The sequence below is a fragment of the Molossus molossus genome, unplaced genomic scaffold (genome assembly GCF_014108415.1).
Source record: "Molossus molossus isolate mMolMol1 unplaced genomic scaffold, mMolMol1.p scaffold_m16_p_19, whole genome shotgun sequence".
Lineage (NCBI taxonomy): Eukaryota > Metazoa > Chordata > Mammalia > Chiroptera > Molossidae > Molossus > Molossus molossus.
Genome location: NW_023425354.1, coordinates 4,085,663 through 4,100,680, shown reverse-complemented (window position 1 = coordinate 4,100,680; position 15,018 = coordinate 4,085,663). Strand labels below are relative to the sequence as shown.

General features: G+C 60.9%; 1 protein-coding gene across 2 annotated transcripts; it reads right to left on the bottom strand.

Moving 5' to 3' along the window:
• Positions 1-4,696: 4,696 nt before the first annotated feature.
• Positions 4,697-14,029, bottom strand: CYGB (cytoglobin). Of its 2 annotated transcripts, none has more exons than XM_036268679.1 (4): positions 13,836-14,029; positions 8,459-8,690; positions 8,026-8,199; positions 4,697-5,995 (listed from the first exon to the last, which is right to left on the bottom strand). In XM_036268679.1, the coding sequence occupies exons 1-3, from the start codon at positions 13,976-13,978 to the stop codon at positions 8,032-8,034; spliced, it is 543 nt and encodes a 180-aa protein (XP_036124572.1). In that variant the 5' UTR covers positions 13,979-14,029; the 3' UTR covers positions 4,697-5,995; positions 8,026-8,031. The 2 variants fall into 2 exon arrangements, with proteins under 2 accessions (XP_036124572.1, XP_036124571.1); XM_036268678.1 differs by having other exon boundaries at positions 8,036-8,199.
• Between the last annotated feature and the right edge of the window lie 989 nt (positions 14,030-15,018).

Here is a 15,018-nt window from a genome sequence, read left to right as displayed (position 1 = left end):
TCCTGGCTCGGCCCAGGGCTCACCCCTCCAGCCCCACTGCCTCCCCTCATTCTGTGCTCCAGCCCCTCCTGCTCCTTGCTGTTCCTCAAGGCAGCTTCTTGGTCCTGCCCCAGGGCCTTTGTTCCCTGCGCCCAAAATGTTCTTCCCCGGATCTCAGGTTTCTGCTCAAACCTCACCTCCTCCGAAGCCTTCCCTGACTGCCCGTCCAACATGGCAGCCCCCACCCCTTGTTCTGTACCCTGAGCTGTTTCCTATGACTGACCATGGCCGACACCACACTGGGGGCTGTCTGCACAGCGCCCCCATGGGCGTGGGCCTCACTGTCAGAGCAGAGGCCAGGAGGAGGGCCGGGAGCCACCCACCTGATGGGCAAAATTTAAGGAAGCACCGAAAACTCCAAAAAGCAAGAGAAATCGTATTTTAATGCACTATTTTTGGAAATAAAAATTAATGCCTGCAAAATTCATGATTTAAAATAAAGCAACATTTTATTTATTTAAAAATATTTGTATTGATTTTATTGATTGATTGATTGATTGATTGATTGTAGAGAAGGAGGAAGGGAGAGAGAGATAGAAACGTTGATTGGCTGCCTCCTGCATGGCCTCCCACTGGGGATCCAGCCGGGACCTCTCAGTCCATGGGACAATGCTCAGCCCACTGAGCCACGCCGGCCGGGCTTTTTATTGATTTTTAGAGAGAGAGGAAGGGAGAGGTAGAAAGAAATAGAAACAGCAAGAAGAGAGTAGAACATCAATCAGCCACCTCCTGCAAGCCCCCACCAGGATCCTAGCCTGGAATCAAACCTGGACAATGCCCAGCCAACTGAGTTACACCGGCCAGAGCAGAACTAGCATTCGAAATAAAGACAGTTCGGTTTTTCTTGCGCCTCTCTTCTGAGTGTCTACAGCCAGATGTTGGGAAACATTCACTGAATGAATTCAGAAGAGCAGGGGAGGATCCGACAAAGTTGGGTGGATAAAGACAATGTGTCTCCCCCCATGTCCCTGCCCCCACCCCCACCCCAGCTGCAGAAAAGGGCTGGAGGATCCCTCAGCCCCTGTGGGACTGGATGGGCTCTGGTCAGTCAGCTGCCTCCCCCTCCGTGTGGCTGTCGTCCGTCCCTGCAGAGGATCCAGGGCTGGGCCTGCAGTTATTCAGGAACCCCCCCCCCCAGGAACTTGCTGCTCCCCTGCGCCCCAAGGGAGAAAGGGACAAGATTCTCTAGCTCTACTCTGGTCTTTTCCACTAGGCCTGACTTTGGGGCTTCTGTGTGCACGTCCACTTTTAGCAAGACTCCCCTCAGCTGGTGTAGCCAATCCCGCACGGGGTTCTCCATCATGCACCCTCCCACCCCACCCCATCCCCCACCCCTGGCCTGCCCTCAGCAAGAATCCTGTTAGGTCAGCTGAGGCAGAACGCCCTTACCCCTGGTGTTTCCTCAGTAGTCTCGGCCTGTCCCAGCTCCCAGCGGGGCTGCCGGTCTGCTTGCCCAGGCTGTGCCCCTGGTTGAGCCCGTTCTATGCTGAGGTCTCTCACCCCTTTGCAGTAGTCCTGAGTAAAACTGGTTTCTACGCTCTAACTACAGGGGGCACCCGGGACAGGCACTGGCTGCCCTCACTTCAAGTTCATGGCACACATCTCAGTCATCCCTTCCCTCCCCAGTCAAGCCACTTTCCCCTGTCGCCTCCAAGCCCGCAGAGCCCGTGCCCACTGGCTTCTCAGGTGAGGGCCCGGCCCCGTCCATCCCTCACGGACAGCAGTCAGCCAGGGCTCGCAGGCAAGCCCTCTGTGGCCCCCAGGAGGTGTTCTCCTGGCAGCTCCTAGGGCTTTGTCCCCACCCCTGCCCCCCTGCCCCTTTACCCCTGACCTCAGGGTCAAGTGCTCCTGCCCCTCTTCTCTTCCCACAGTCTCTGCCCAGTGACCTCGTCCAATCCCAGATTTAAGCCCCCGCTCTGACAGCATCACTGTGCATGCGCTTCACGCGGATGAACAACTCCTGACATCTGTCCTGCCCAAACCTACTCCTCCCTGGCTGTTTCCCCGAAGGACATGCCACTCCATTGGTAAGCGAAGCCGGCGGGACAAAGCCCCTGCAGGCATCCGCACCTGCCCTCTCTTTCACCCCATGATCAAGTCCCCAACACCTCGTGTTAGACCCACATCAGAAACAAATCCTGGCTGCTGCCTCCCACAACCTCCACCGCCACCACCCACTGGTAAAGCTGGGGGTCACCTCTCAGCCCTCCCAGGAAGGAGACCGCAGAGCTCACTAACCAACGTTTGAAATAAGGGCTCTTGTTTGTTTTCACGAGCCTCCAAGGCTGGCGTGTCCCCAGCTGAGTCCGTTTGTAAGTGTTGACAAAGGGAGGCCAGCAGCCTGGGCATAGTGGGGTTTTATACACAGGCTTTTTATTATTATTATTATAAGCATTTGTTAAATATTTCCACTTGGGTAAAAATACAGGAGGGCACTTTCTTTTTATTTTATTTTCTTTTTTTCTTTATTGATTTTTTTTATAGAGAAAGAGATAGAAACATCATGAGAGAAAACATTGATTGGCCGCATGCCCCCCACTGGGGATTGGGTCCACAACTTGGGCATGGAATCAAACCAGTGACCTCATGGTGCATGGGTCAGTGCTCAACCACTGAGCCAGGTGGGCATTTTCATAAGTACGTATGGGGCCCATATTTTTTCTTTTTGCCCCAGGCTCAGGTATGGTGCTACCTCCTTTCAAGGAGGGAGGAGGAGGGCCCCCAAGTTAGCAACTGGGAAGGTCATGTCGCCCCACAGCACTGGAGGAGGCTCCCCGGGTGAGGTTCCCACCAGGGCCAGCAGGGGTCGCTGTGGGGCCGCGCGGCCAGGACTGCTTGGTGGGGAAGGAGCCACAGACTCCGCACCCCCATTCCTGACACCCCATGGCTCACAGCCTGAGCACGCCAGGGGGAGCTGACCCAGTTGTTCAGCTCTTTGATGACAAGCCTATCCCTGCACAAAACTAAACCCCAGACAGTGCTCACCTACCCTGTAGCCGTCTGCACGCAGCCTGCAGCCCCACTGGGGACACCTGGGCCCTGCCCAGCATGACCAGGGGAACTAGGCTTCCCCCCAACCCACAAGCATCATGTTTAGCTTGGGTCGGGCTGAATCCTTAATTGCCAGTGTCCTCTCTCTAGAGGGTGGGGAGTGGGGAGAATGTCTCTCAAGGGTGACATTTCTGGATGATTCCAGCTCAGGCTGGTTCAGAGACCCCTATACCACTCAAGCCAACTGGGGAGGGGAATCTGTCCTTCCAGAGACTATCTCCCACCCTCGACTGACGGCTGATGCCACCCCTGTCACAGTGCCCGTGGCCCCGGCCTCCACCCTCTCTGGCCCTGAGGCCCAGGACCCGGCAGGCCTCCGGGGCTGCTTCCACCTCCTTCTCTGGCCCTCCGCCTCCAGAGATCACCCTGCTCTTTCACCTCCCTGCCTCTCTCCTCCTCTGCCTTCTCCCTATCAAGACCCGGGCGCATCTGGCCCGGTCCACCCTTTCTCCTCTTTCCATTTGCTGCTCCTGCTGGCCAGTCACGCTGCTGAGCACCCCCAGGTGCCCCGCACTCTGACATACATCCTCCACCTCCTCCCGGCACCGGCCTTGCAAGGCAGGCCTCACGTTCACTCCTACTTTCAACTAGAGGTGACGGCGGCTCAGAAAGCCTGAGTGGTTTGCCCAAGGTCACACAGCATTAGGGGGCAGTCTGACTCCGGGCCTGGCTGTCTCGCAGCGGGGCCTCCCTGGAAAGGCTCTGACCACGCTGTCCTCTCGGCGCGCTCGCTCGGCGCTTGCTTCTCGGTTTGCACAACTCACTCTTGGCCTGCGTGCTGGTTTTGCTTTCTAAGAGTGGTATTTATTTATTCTTTGGATTTCTGTCGCGTACCTCTGCAGTGCCCAGGGGTTGAAGGCGCAGCCTGCGTTCGGGGAGTTCACCGTCTGGGAGACAAGACTTTTCCTGTGTGTGAGCTGAATCTTCCCAGGCAGCCGGCAGCCCTCCCAAGGGGCAGAGGCTGCTTCCTGCCTCTCCTGCAGCCCACCCGCGGGTGGTGACCTCCTGGTCCCTCCTCAGGGAGTTGATGCTGCTGACGGCTGCCTCCATCAGTTGTGGGGGCTGGGCAGGCCTGGCTGGAGGCTGTGGGGTGCAGGACAGAGGGCTTGGGAAGGGGTCTGGGAGCTGAGCGCTCAGGGCAGGTGTTGGGATTTAAGACTAAGGGCGCATTTCCTTTCTCCAGCACCCACGGGCTGATCCGCCCAGGCACCTGGGGCAGCAGGCCAGGCACTTGGCATGTGCTCCTCTCCAGAAGACAGTCCTCAATAGGACACTGGGACTGTAAGGGCCCCTTTCCGAACATCTCTTCCTTGTTCCTCCCTCCCTTCCCCGAGTCTCACCAGGGAGATTTCCGGAACAGAAGACTGAAGCTCCCTGACTTTATTAAACAAGCAGACACCCTTCCTGCCTCCCCCCAAAGCCCAGCTTCCAGTCTCCGGCCCAGGGCTCTTCATTAAACAGGTCAGGGCCCCCAACTCAGGGGGTCCTCAACCAGCGGAAGCTGACACACAGGTTGGGGGGAGGGGAGGCTTCCAGGAAAGAGGCACCCCTGCCCTGAAGAGGGAGACAGTCCAGGCAGATGACAGGAAAAGACCGAATGAGCATACACAGGAAGAGGAGTCTGTTTAATGACGTGGCTGGGTCTGTTACAAACATCAGAAACTACGAAAGGAGGGTAAGGCAGTTACACGGACGGCTGCACGAGGACGGGACAGGAGGGGACATGGGCATAATAGTCACAGCAGCAAAACATCCTTGAGGACAACACACGTGACCCAGGGGCACAAGGGGGGCGGTCCCCCACAACTCTGACCCAGATGGATGGACGGGACTGACTGCCAGGCGGCAGCCAGGAGGGGCAGGGGAGAGAGGGCCCTTGGCCCTCAGAGCTCCAGCACGGATGGGGGCATCTGTTCCTGGGTCATCATCCCTCCTCCTGCCGGGGCGTCTTAGTGACAAGGGCAGATGGGGCTGGCATTTGAGGATTCTTTACTGTGGCCCCTCCCCCAGCACAGTCATCCTGTCGAGACCTTCTGGCCCCTCTGTCTGCCCTTGCCCGTTTTGGAACAAGGTAGGGACCACACACATCCTTCTGTGCAGGGTGAAGGTGGGGAGGGCCACACCTTTCTTGCCTAGAAGTAGAAAGCAGGAATGTGGGGAGCTGGTCTGAGAATGGGCTGTCACCCCAAACCCGCCCATGCAGGCCCCTGGGTTACCCCAACTCCATCCACAGGCTCAGATCCTCTCTGTGCTGATGTGGGACCCCCACCTCTGCCAGAACACTCTGTTCTCTGCCCAGAAGCATTAGCAGGACCCCTCCCAGCCCCACGCGCAGAAGAGCAGAATCCAGGCTCACGTGGGCCCCTGGGCCCCACAGATACACGTTCTAGATATGTATGTGTGTATATATATATATTTATATAGATTGTATATAGAATATATCTGTATATATGGTAGATACGTGTGCGTGATATTCTAGATAGGTGATGAGACCTCATGCTGACCGGGCAGACAGCACCGGGCTGGGGCATCCCGCAGTGGCTCTCAGACCTGTGCCCAGTTCCTGCCTGCTGCGCAGCGAGGTCTCTATCCGTGAGTAGAAAAGCTAAGAAGAGTGGACCAGGCTCTGCAAGGAGGAAGGGCCCCCACCCCCACAGGCCACCCGCCACCGACTGGGTCAGCATCCAGTGCCACCTCCCGGCGGCTCCAGGGGACTGTGGCCGAGGCAGAGGCCTCTGTCCAGGAAGACGAGTCAGGGATTCCTCCAGCGTCCTTGGCACCCAGAAATGGAGGGTCGAGAAGGGTCTTCAGAACTTGGCCTTCTGCTCAAGGAGCTGCCAGGGAGGGGAGAGGACAGAAGAGGCCCTATGGCCCCGAGGAGGGGGAGGGCAGTGTGGCCGGTGGGCTGTGGATGAGAGACAGGAGATGGAGGAACAGGTCACAAGGGGCACAGACTGGGACCAGGGCACACTGCGGCGAGCGAGAGGAATCGGGGGATGCAAGGCGGGAGGCCAGCTGCCGAGACCCCACGTGGTACAGGTGCGAGCAGCCCAGGAGACCCGAGTGCTAGTCTCCCTCCTGCTAAGAGCCTGTGCGACCCAGACCTTTCTCTCTACAGTGTGAATTCCGCCTCGCCTAGCTCTGAGAAGCGAGGGACATCCACTGTGGGAAAGGGTTTCACAAACTGCAAAGAACCATAAAAATGTGGGCTCTCTGCCTGGCCTGCCTGGGTCCCCCCCTGGCCACCCAGAGGCATTCTCTGCACACGGCCCTTTGCACTCACCACCACGCCCCCCGCCTCCGCACCCACAAACACGCACCCACACCCTTAAGCAGAGACAGCTCAATAAACAGTGGCGTCTGGCCCACCCCTGGTCCCTGATAAGAGGAACTGGACAGAGGCCCCTCTACAGCTCTGCCCTGCCCCTCCCTCCACCCTCCGAACCCACGGGGGCCTTGGCAGAAGGTGAGGAGACAATCAATCCCCATGACTTCACACTTGGGGAGAGGGGGAACCCAAGCGCGAGGTGCCCTGGCCCAGGTGGGAGAAGGCCCGGCCACTCCCCTGTCGCTCTCTCCGCTCAGTCTACAAGGGGATGAACGGGCAGATGAGGAGATGGTGGTTTCCTAATACTTGGGGTTTGGAGAGATTCAAGTCCCAGGGGTCCAGCTGGGCCAAGAAAGGGGAGGGTACAGGGCTTCGTGTCGGGAACAAGTCCATGTGTTTGCGATTCGCTGGGGCTTGTGCTGGCCAGCCCTCTAGCTCAGCTCCCTCTAGGCCCCTGTAAAAAGCCCTTTTCTCTAGAAGCAGGAAGTTTTGTCTCCTGGCTGTAAACAAACTCATCTTTGGCGGCAGAGCCTGCCTGGGGGAGGCTGTGGGAGGGCAAGGCCCCTTCCCCTGCTGACCCCTCCCTGGCCCCTCTGGCTGCCGGAGCTGCTCCCCTGGCTCTGCCTGTGCCTCCCAGGACAGGTAAAACTGCCTGCCTCCCATCCACTGCCATCTGGAGCGGCCCAGGCCCAGCTGTGCGCATCTGGAGGGGCTGCCTGGCTGCGGCTAGCAGTTCCTGAGAACGCCTGTCTCCTGCGGTGGTTCGGATGGGGGAAGGGAGCAGGCAAAGCCTGGGGCCAGCGCCGCCAGAGGGCTGATCAGGAGGCCCCGGCCTCCCAAGGCTGCCCTGGGGGCCCTGGCTTTGGAGCTGTGCCCGCCCACCGGGCGCCTGCGAGCAAGGAGTCCGGAGCTCGAGGGCCAGCTTGGAACCCAGGGAGGGACCCGCCTTTTCCATGGGAAACTGCTGGGAATGTTGCTCTACAACGCGTGTCCTGAGCTGCTGGCTGACCCCTGCTTCCCATTCCCGCCTCTGCTCCTGCCTCCGCCTTTCCATTGAGCTCCCAGAGCCGGCCGCCCCTTGGGGGCCCGGGGAGGCCGGAGTGTTCCCAGCCGCCACGTCGGGGGCCAGCCCTCCCCGCGCTCCTCCAGCCCTCTCCCTCACCCCAGAACTGGGAACCCGACCCGGGGTCAGCGCAGAAGTAAACACCCCTGTGGTGTGCGTAGCGTGACACCCACGCGGGCCCGCCACGCTGGTCCTCGTGACTCCCCGGGCTGCGACCTTGCGGAGGCAGATGTGGGGAGCGCTGCTCAGCCTTAGGTGAAAACAGCCCCACGTGACTGGCGCCCAGGGAGGAAGGGGCAGGAACTGCCTGGCAGCCTCTGGGCACCACGAGCCAGCCTTCCCGCTAGGAACCTCCTGCCGTCTGCCTCGGGCTGAGAACCCCCTGCTCCGGGGGCGGGGGCTCCGTGGGGGGCTCACAGCTCTGCGCAGGCGGCCAGGGGCCTGTGCGCAGACCCAGGCTCCTGCCCAGCGGCCACCCTGGCGCGGAGAGGTGGGAGACCAGGGGACGGGGGGACCCGCAGGGAGCTGCCCGGCCCACCCTCACCCCTCCTCACGTGGCGGCGGTGGGGACCTGCTGCACCCAGCCCACTTCCTTGTAGGCGGCGGTCACGTGGCTGTAGACAAGGCCGCGCAGCTTGGCCCAGGCTCTCTGCGTCTCGGGCGGAAAGTCATTGGCAAATTCCTCAGAGATCACCTCCAGAATGACCCCAGTGAGGATCTGGGCAAAGGGAGGACGGGGAGTCAGTGCCTGGGCGCCCCCCCAGCTCCCAGCACCCTCTCTACCCAGCCCAGGAGAGTATGTATGACACCCCAGCCCGGCAGTTTTGGGAACCAGCTGCTTCGAAGACCCAGCCCCTTCCTGCTGCCCCTCCCTGTTAGCCCAGCCAGGGAAGAGGCTGGGTGGTCCAGTGGGTGCTCCCCTGGCCAGGGGCCTGGGGGGGCCCGGAGCAAGCAGGGTGGGGGGTGGGCTGACACACCTTGAAGTACACGGGCTCCACCTTGTGCTTGAGGGCGTGGGCTTTGCCCACCAGGGCGAGCACGGAGGACACCTTCTCCGGGTCGTCCAGGTTCTCCACAACAGAGTTGAGGGCCCCCATGACCCGGCAGGCATGCTTGCGCAGCTGCGGGCTCCGCTCCATTTCCAGGGGCTCCTCCATGTGCTGGAACTGGCTGAAGTACTGCTTGGCCGAGGGGAAGTTCACAAAGAACCTGGTGGGGGGAAGGGGCGGGCGTTGAGGCAGGGCTGCCTCGGGCCTGACCCTGGAGTGGCCAGGACAGGTGGGTGTGGGCTGGGAGAGGCAGGGCCCACCCCAATAACTGTTTCCACCACCATGAGAGCTGTCCACCAGAGACCCTTCTCTGGCGGAGCCGGCTTACCGCCCTGGTCCTGGCCATTTCTGTCGGCCCGGCTTGCTCAGACTGGCAGCTTTGTGTCCCAGGCCTCTGGCTCCCTGGCTCCTCAGCCCCTTCCCAAACCCCACGCGCCCTTCTAGAGCTGCTCTTCGTCACAGCGGAGAGGGTCAGAGCTGCACTCACGGGCTAGTGCCACCTCCGGCAAGCTACTTAACTTTTCCGAGCCTCAGTTTCCTCACCCGTGAAATGGGCATCATCGTTCCTATCTTGTGAGGTGTGAGATGAAGCGAGAAGCTGCGTGTGGAGTCCTCAGCAGAGCTGGACATGGGGCAACCCTCAGTGTGATAAAGTTAGGGTGCTCTTAGTATAAACAAAGTAAAGGGGGAAAGGCTGCACCCAGGTCTCCCAGCCACAGGGCCTCGGGCAGGGCGATGGGCCAGAGGATGCTTGAGACCAACTAGGGCAACACGAGACTCGGTCCTTCTTCTTCCAGCTCCACCTCTTCCCTCTGCACCCTCTCTCTCCTCGGGCTGCAGTAAATATCAATCGGCTGACTTAATTAAAGATAGCAATCGAGTTCACCTGCCGGCGTGGTTCTGTCTCCCGCCGCACACCCTACCTCTCCAACAAGCCTGTGCACCTCTTGGAGCAGACCCCAGGGCTTCTAACTCTAGCCCTTCACCTCTCCCGTTTATCTGAAATTGTCACTTTCATGTCATCACGCTCATGCTCAGAAACACTCAGCCGCTTCCCACTGTTTACCAGTCAAAACTCCTTAACTTTGCATTCCAGTCTTCTTACAAACTGCCCACCCACAGACGTGTCCACACCCACTTCCCCATCATCGTGTCCATGTTCCCCTACCCCCGAGCCATCTCTCTCCAGCCCCACAGCTTCCCTCTCTGCTGGCAGCTGTCCCTGCGTGTGCTGGCCTTCCTTCCCGTGGTGGACTGCCTCGTGACGGACTCTCCTGTCCCCAAGCGCCCAGGCTGCCCAGCGCGACTGCTTTCCCCTCAACGCCATCCGTGGCTCTCCTGCCACCTTTACTGGGTCCCACAGTCCGAGGATGGAGCCAGGTCTCATGCACCCTCTGGCCCATGACCCTGCCCAAGGCCCTGTGGTCACTGACAACCGGGGCTGGACACCTTGGGAGGTACGTGCACAGACTCAATCGGCATGTACATAACTGGAGCCTCAGAAAATGTATGGAATGTCTTGGACCTGTTTTCTCAGGTTGTGTCCTACTTTGGAGTGTCCCCCTTGGTGACGGGACAGCTCCTAGTTTGCCAAAGCGGCCTTTCGTCTCAGACCTGAGAGCTGGAGCCGAGGCTGCAGCGGCAGCTGGCCTGGCATTCCGGCAGGGAAGCGGCCGATGACGGGGGAGTGACCAGGATGTGGTGCATGTGGAGACAAGGGCCCTCTCCGAGGCCAAGTGTGACCTTGGGTCGAAGACTTCACAGCTTCCTGTGTGAGAGGAGGCCCTCCTGCTCGCTACCCTACAGACACGCTGCTGAGGACGACGGAGCCAAGGAGTCTGAAAACACACTGGGTTTTTCTGGGGAAGCATTGTTATGAGGAACAAAGATGACAAACCCGATCTTTAGGCCTGGCCGGTTTGGCTCAGTGGTTAGAGTGTCGGCCTGCTGTGGACCAAAGGGTCTCAGGTTCGATTCTGGTCAAGGGCACATACCTGGGTTGCAGGTTTGATCCCGGGCCCCAATCCCCAGCCGGGGTCCTTCGGGAGGCAACCAACGGATGTGTCTCTCTGACATCGATGTTTCTCTCTCTCCCTCCCTTTTATTCTATCTAAAAATCAATGGAAAAATATCCGCGGGTGAGGATTAACCAAAAAATAAAATAAAATAATGGCTTCTATTTGCCTGGTGCGTCACAATGTGCAAAGCATCTCCACCTGTTATTTCATTGAATTACCACAACTATGCAGTTGTTATATCCATTTTGCCGATGAGGGAATATTTACTGAGCATTTATTATGTGATCTCATTCATCCCTGCAATCCTCTCCTCAGCGTTGGTACTGTTGTCTCCCCGCCTTCTGGATTAGGAACTGGTGCCCACGGCTGCCCAGTGAAGTTGGCGGTAGGGCCAGGAGGGGGACTGGCAGTCCCTACTGCACTGTGGTGGGGGGTCTGGGACCCAGGTCAGTCCGCTACCTCAACACCCAGAGCCAGATTATGGCCCTGAGAAATGCCAGTCCCAGGAAGACCCTCTTCTGTGCCAGGGGAGTCCAGGGGCCACGTCCTGGTGTCACTGCCCAGCCCCTCCGTGTTTACTGAGCCTCCCATCCAGGCCTGTGCTGCCGGGAGAAGCCTCAGCAGCCAGCCTTGGGGAGTTTCTCAGCTCCCAGAGGCATCTGGGCTTCCAGGAGCGCCTGAAATAGGCTCGTCTGCGTGCAGGGGGCGGGGGGGGGGCGCAGAGTTACAACCAGGAGGGCGGCTTCCTGGAGCATGAGTGTCCCTCTCCATCTCGTTTGGGGGGGGGGCTTCCTGGAGCATGAGTGTCCCTCTCCATCTCGTTGTTTGGGGGGGGGCAGAGTTACAACCAGGAGGGCGGCTTCCTGGAGCATGAGTGTCCCTCTCCATCTCGTTTGGGGGGGGGGCTTCCTGGAGCATGAGTGTCCCTCTCCATCTCGTTGTTTGGGGGGGGGCAGAGTTACAACCAGGAGGGCGGCTTCCTGGAGCATGAGTGTCCCTCTCCATCTCGTGTCCTCCCGGAAGGGGCAGGGCTGGAGGTGTGGGTGTCTCAGACCCCCAGGCAGCTCCTCCACCGCCATGAACAGTGTGGCTGCTAAGTCCTGAGGTGGGGGTTCAGGGGGGCCTCAGCCCAGTGGGCAGGGAGAAGGTGAGAGTCTCGGTCAGAGGGCTATGTCTCAGGCTCTCACTGGGGCCTGTCCTTGTGGGGGGGGGGGTGAGAGGAGAGGAGGGATTGTGACAAAACTGAGGGGCACAGGATCTGGGGGGCGCTTTGGGGCACTTGAGAAGGTTATTAGTCTTGCCCTTACCCCTCCTTTACCCCTTCAAGCCCCCCCAATGGCAGGTCCTGGGGCGGAGCGCGGGGGAGAAGAAGGAAGGAAGGCTGGCAGGGAGGGACTGGGCCGGGTTCTCCAGGGCTGGGCTGGGCTGGGCTGGGCTCTGGTCAACACGGGGGGTGGGGGTGGGAGGTGGGGGTGGGGGGGGTGGGGGAGGTCAGGTGAAGTGTGGAATGGGGTTACCAGCAGTCCTGATCTAACTGCTACCTCAGTTCTTCTCGATGCATTGTGGGCCCCTCTCAGTACTGAGTACTTTGGTAAACACCTCCGCCAGCCCAGCTCTAAGAGTCAGGGGCACTAGAGGGGTGCAGAGAGAGGAGAGCCTTTCCAAGCGCTCAGACTCTTCAGAAAGAGCTCAGCCCCGGCACCCAGTTCCCTCCTCTGTGGGCCCCCACTCCTGGAGAGGTGGCACCCCAGGAGCCAGATCTCGGACAGACACATGCCCACATGTTCTCACTAGCTAATGGCAGAGGGCTGCACCAAGATCCGTCCTGAGGACTCTGTCATCTTCTCGTGGTGACCCCTGGGTGCACTCAGCGCGTCCTGAGGCCTGGGGCCCGCACTCGCCAGGCTGGGGCGGCCCTCCAGGGAGGCATCTGGGCTCCTCTGCCCACCATGTGCTTGTGTGGGTGCTCCCTCCCACGTGGGGATCTGCACCTCCCACTGTGATGGCTTCGGGATCTGAAATCCCCTCTTCGCTGCCCGCCACCCCCGGAAGCTGCTGAAATAGCTGCCCCTTCCTCAGGGACCCTCCTCCAGCTCCTCGAGGGTGCTTTTTGCTCTTTTCCTCCAAAATCTGTTTCTTAGTTGGAATCAAGACGTATCAATATGGAGCGGTGGGTCCCAGGCTTGGGGGAGGCAGAAGGGAGAGCGTGTGTGTGGGAGAAACAGGAGCCAGAGCTGGGCCAGCTCTCCATCGCGGGGTTCGGGGGTTCGCCCGGCTTCACAGGGCAAGACTGCCCTGCTCTGTCCTAGATTGACAGCTTCCCCGGCCAAGGACAGGGGTTCAGGGGGAATGTGGTCTGGGCCTCTCTGCCGGCACCCCCAGGGACCGGCACTTTCAGGAAGTGAGCACAGATCTGAGTTAGAGTCAGTTACCAGCTTGTGGGCTTGGGGACACTCTCAATACAGGAATGGTGTAAGCGTGGTATGTATGTGGGCGAATAATAGTATCACTGTGGGGGGGGGTCCCTCTGAGGCATGCGTGTCAGAATGACCCGAGCCGAGGACACGTGGCCTTTCCCACCCAGGTGGCAGGCTCAGGGTGGGGCCTGTGTCCTGTAGTCTCTTTCCCTGCGCAGGAAGTCGGCGGGGATGGCATCCTAGGGACTCTGCTCCTCCACTCACCTGTGCCCCACCTGGGAGCTCCCTGCGGCCGCTCCCCAGGGGCAGGAAGGGGCCTGCTGAGAAACTGGACCTCAGCCTCTGTGTCTTCTGACCTCTATTCGCTTGCCCTTTGCTCTGTTCTCCCAAGAGGCTTTGAATTCTTTCAAGGGGGTGAGCTGGAAAGCGGGCTCTGCTCCCCTGTGTCCCCCTCATGGGCTGAGCCTCAGTTTTCCCTTCTCAGAAATGGGGAGCCCCCACTGACGCAACCCTTCGAAGGGGTAGTGAAATGTGTCCACAGCAGCTGTCTGGTGGCTGGGGTCGCTGGTGAGGGAGGCATCCCTGGCTGAGCTTGGAGTTCCGCGGCCAGCGAGAGGAGGGGGACGCAGGTGCTGTCCTCCTCCATCTGGCTCCTAGTTCCTGGTGAGCCCCGCGCCCAGAGACAGGGAGGGCTCACCCACAGCTCTGCCCACCCAAGGCGCCCCACGCTACCCGCACCCGCCGGCCGGTCTGGCCCCAATAGCATCTGGGAGGTGGCGCGGGAGCTCGAACCCGGGCCGAGCCCGCCCCTGCCCGGAGCCTCTGCCGCCCTCCCTCGCCCGGGCCCGGCTGGGTTGGGACGACACCTACCTCACCAGGATGGCCACCCCCACGTCCTCGCAGTTGGCATAGAGCCGGGCCCACGTAGCCTGCACCGCCTTCCTCTCCGCCTCGGACAGCTCCTCGCTCCGCTCCCTGCGCTCCATCTCCATCTCGCCCGGCACTTTCTCCATGAGCAGCACCGAGCCCAGCCCGGCCTCGCTCGGCGGCGGCGGGGCGCGGGAGCCGGCCGGCTGTGTGCGCGGCGAGCGGGCGCGGGGAGAGCGCGCCGGAGGGAGGGAGGGAGCGTGTCTGTCTGTGCGCGCCGCGCGCGCGCGTGTGAGTGTGTGTCTGCGCGCAGGGTATATGTGCGGGGGGCGGGGGACGCGAGCGGGGGCGGGGATGCAGTCTGATGGGAAATGTTAAAAAACAAATCCGCTCCGAACCCCCGACCCCGTGTCCCTGGGCCGAGTCCTGCAAGGTGAAGGCGGGTAGGGTCGGGGAGACCCGGGGGCGCCCGCCCGCCCTCCGGCCAGGACCCCACGGAGTTTTTCCGCCGGGCGGGGCGGGGCCGCGGCGTGGGTGTGGCGGCTGAGCTGGGTGGTCCGGGGAGGAGGGGCGGTCACGCGGCGCGGGGCGGTGCGGGCCGCGCAGGAGTGCGCCCGGGCGGGGGCGGGTCTGGGGGCACAGGGTCGTCGCTCAGGCTGCGGTCGGAGTCGGGACCCATCCGTGTGTGTGCACCCTTCACGCTCCGGGAAACTGACTCAAAGTCAGACACTTCCAGGCGTTTGCGGTGTAGTCACCCGCCCGAGGGTTTAGACGCCAGCCCCCCACCTCCACCCCCACCCCCACCGGTGCCGCGGTCAGATCGGAGCTCCCGCCGGCTCCTGGCCTCTCCCGAGCCAGCCGTTGGGGGCTGCGGCGCCCGCCGCTCTCAGAGTTCGGACCCGGACCCGGGGCTTGGACGGTTAGGACTGGCTTGTCTCCCCGCTCCGGTACCTTACTGGAATCGTCCGCCGGGACAGGGACCGCTGTCAAGCTGGAGCGCCTGAGGCCCTGCCCCAATGTAAACACCCGTGTCCCAGGACAGAGGTCCCTGGGTGGTGTATTAATGACACAGGCAGGCAACAGCCAGGCAACTGCCCTGGATTCTGGCCCTGGTGGAGCAAAGTCCGAAGGGGAGGCAGCAGGGCTGGGCAAAGCAGACCTGGGGGGAGGGGGTCAAGAAGTTTTG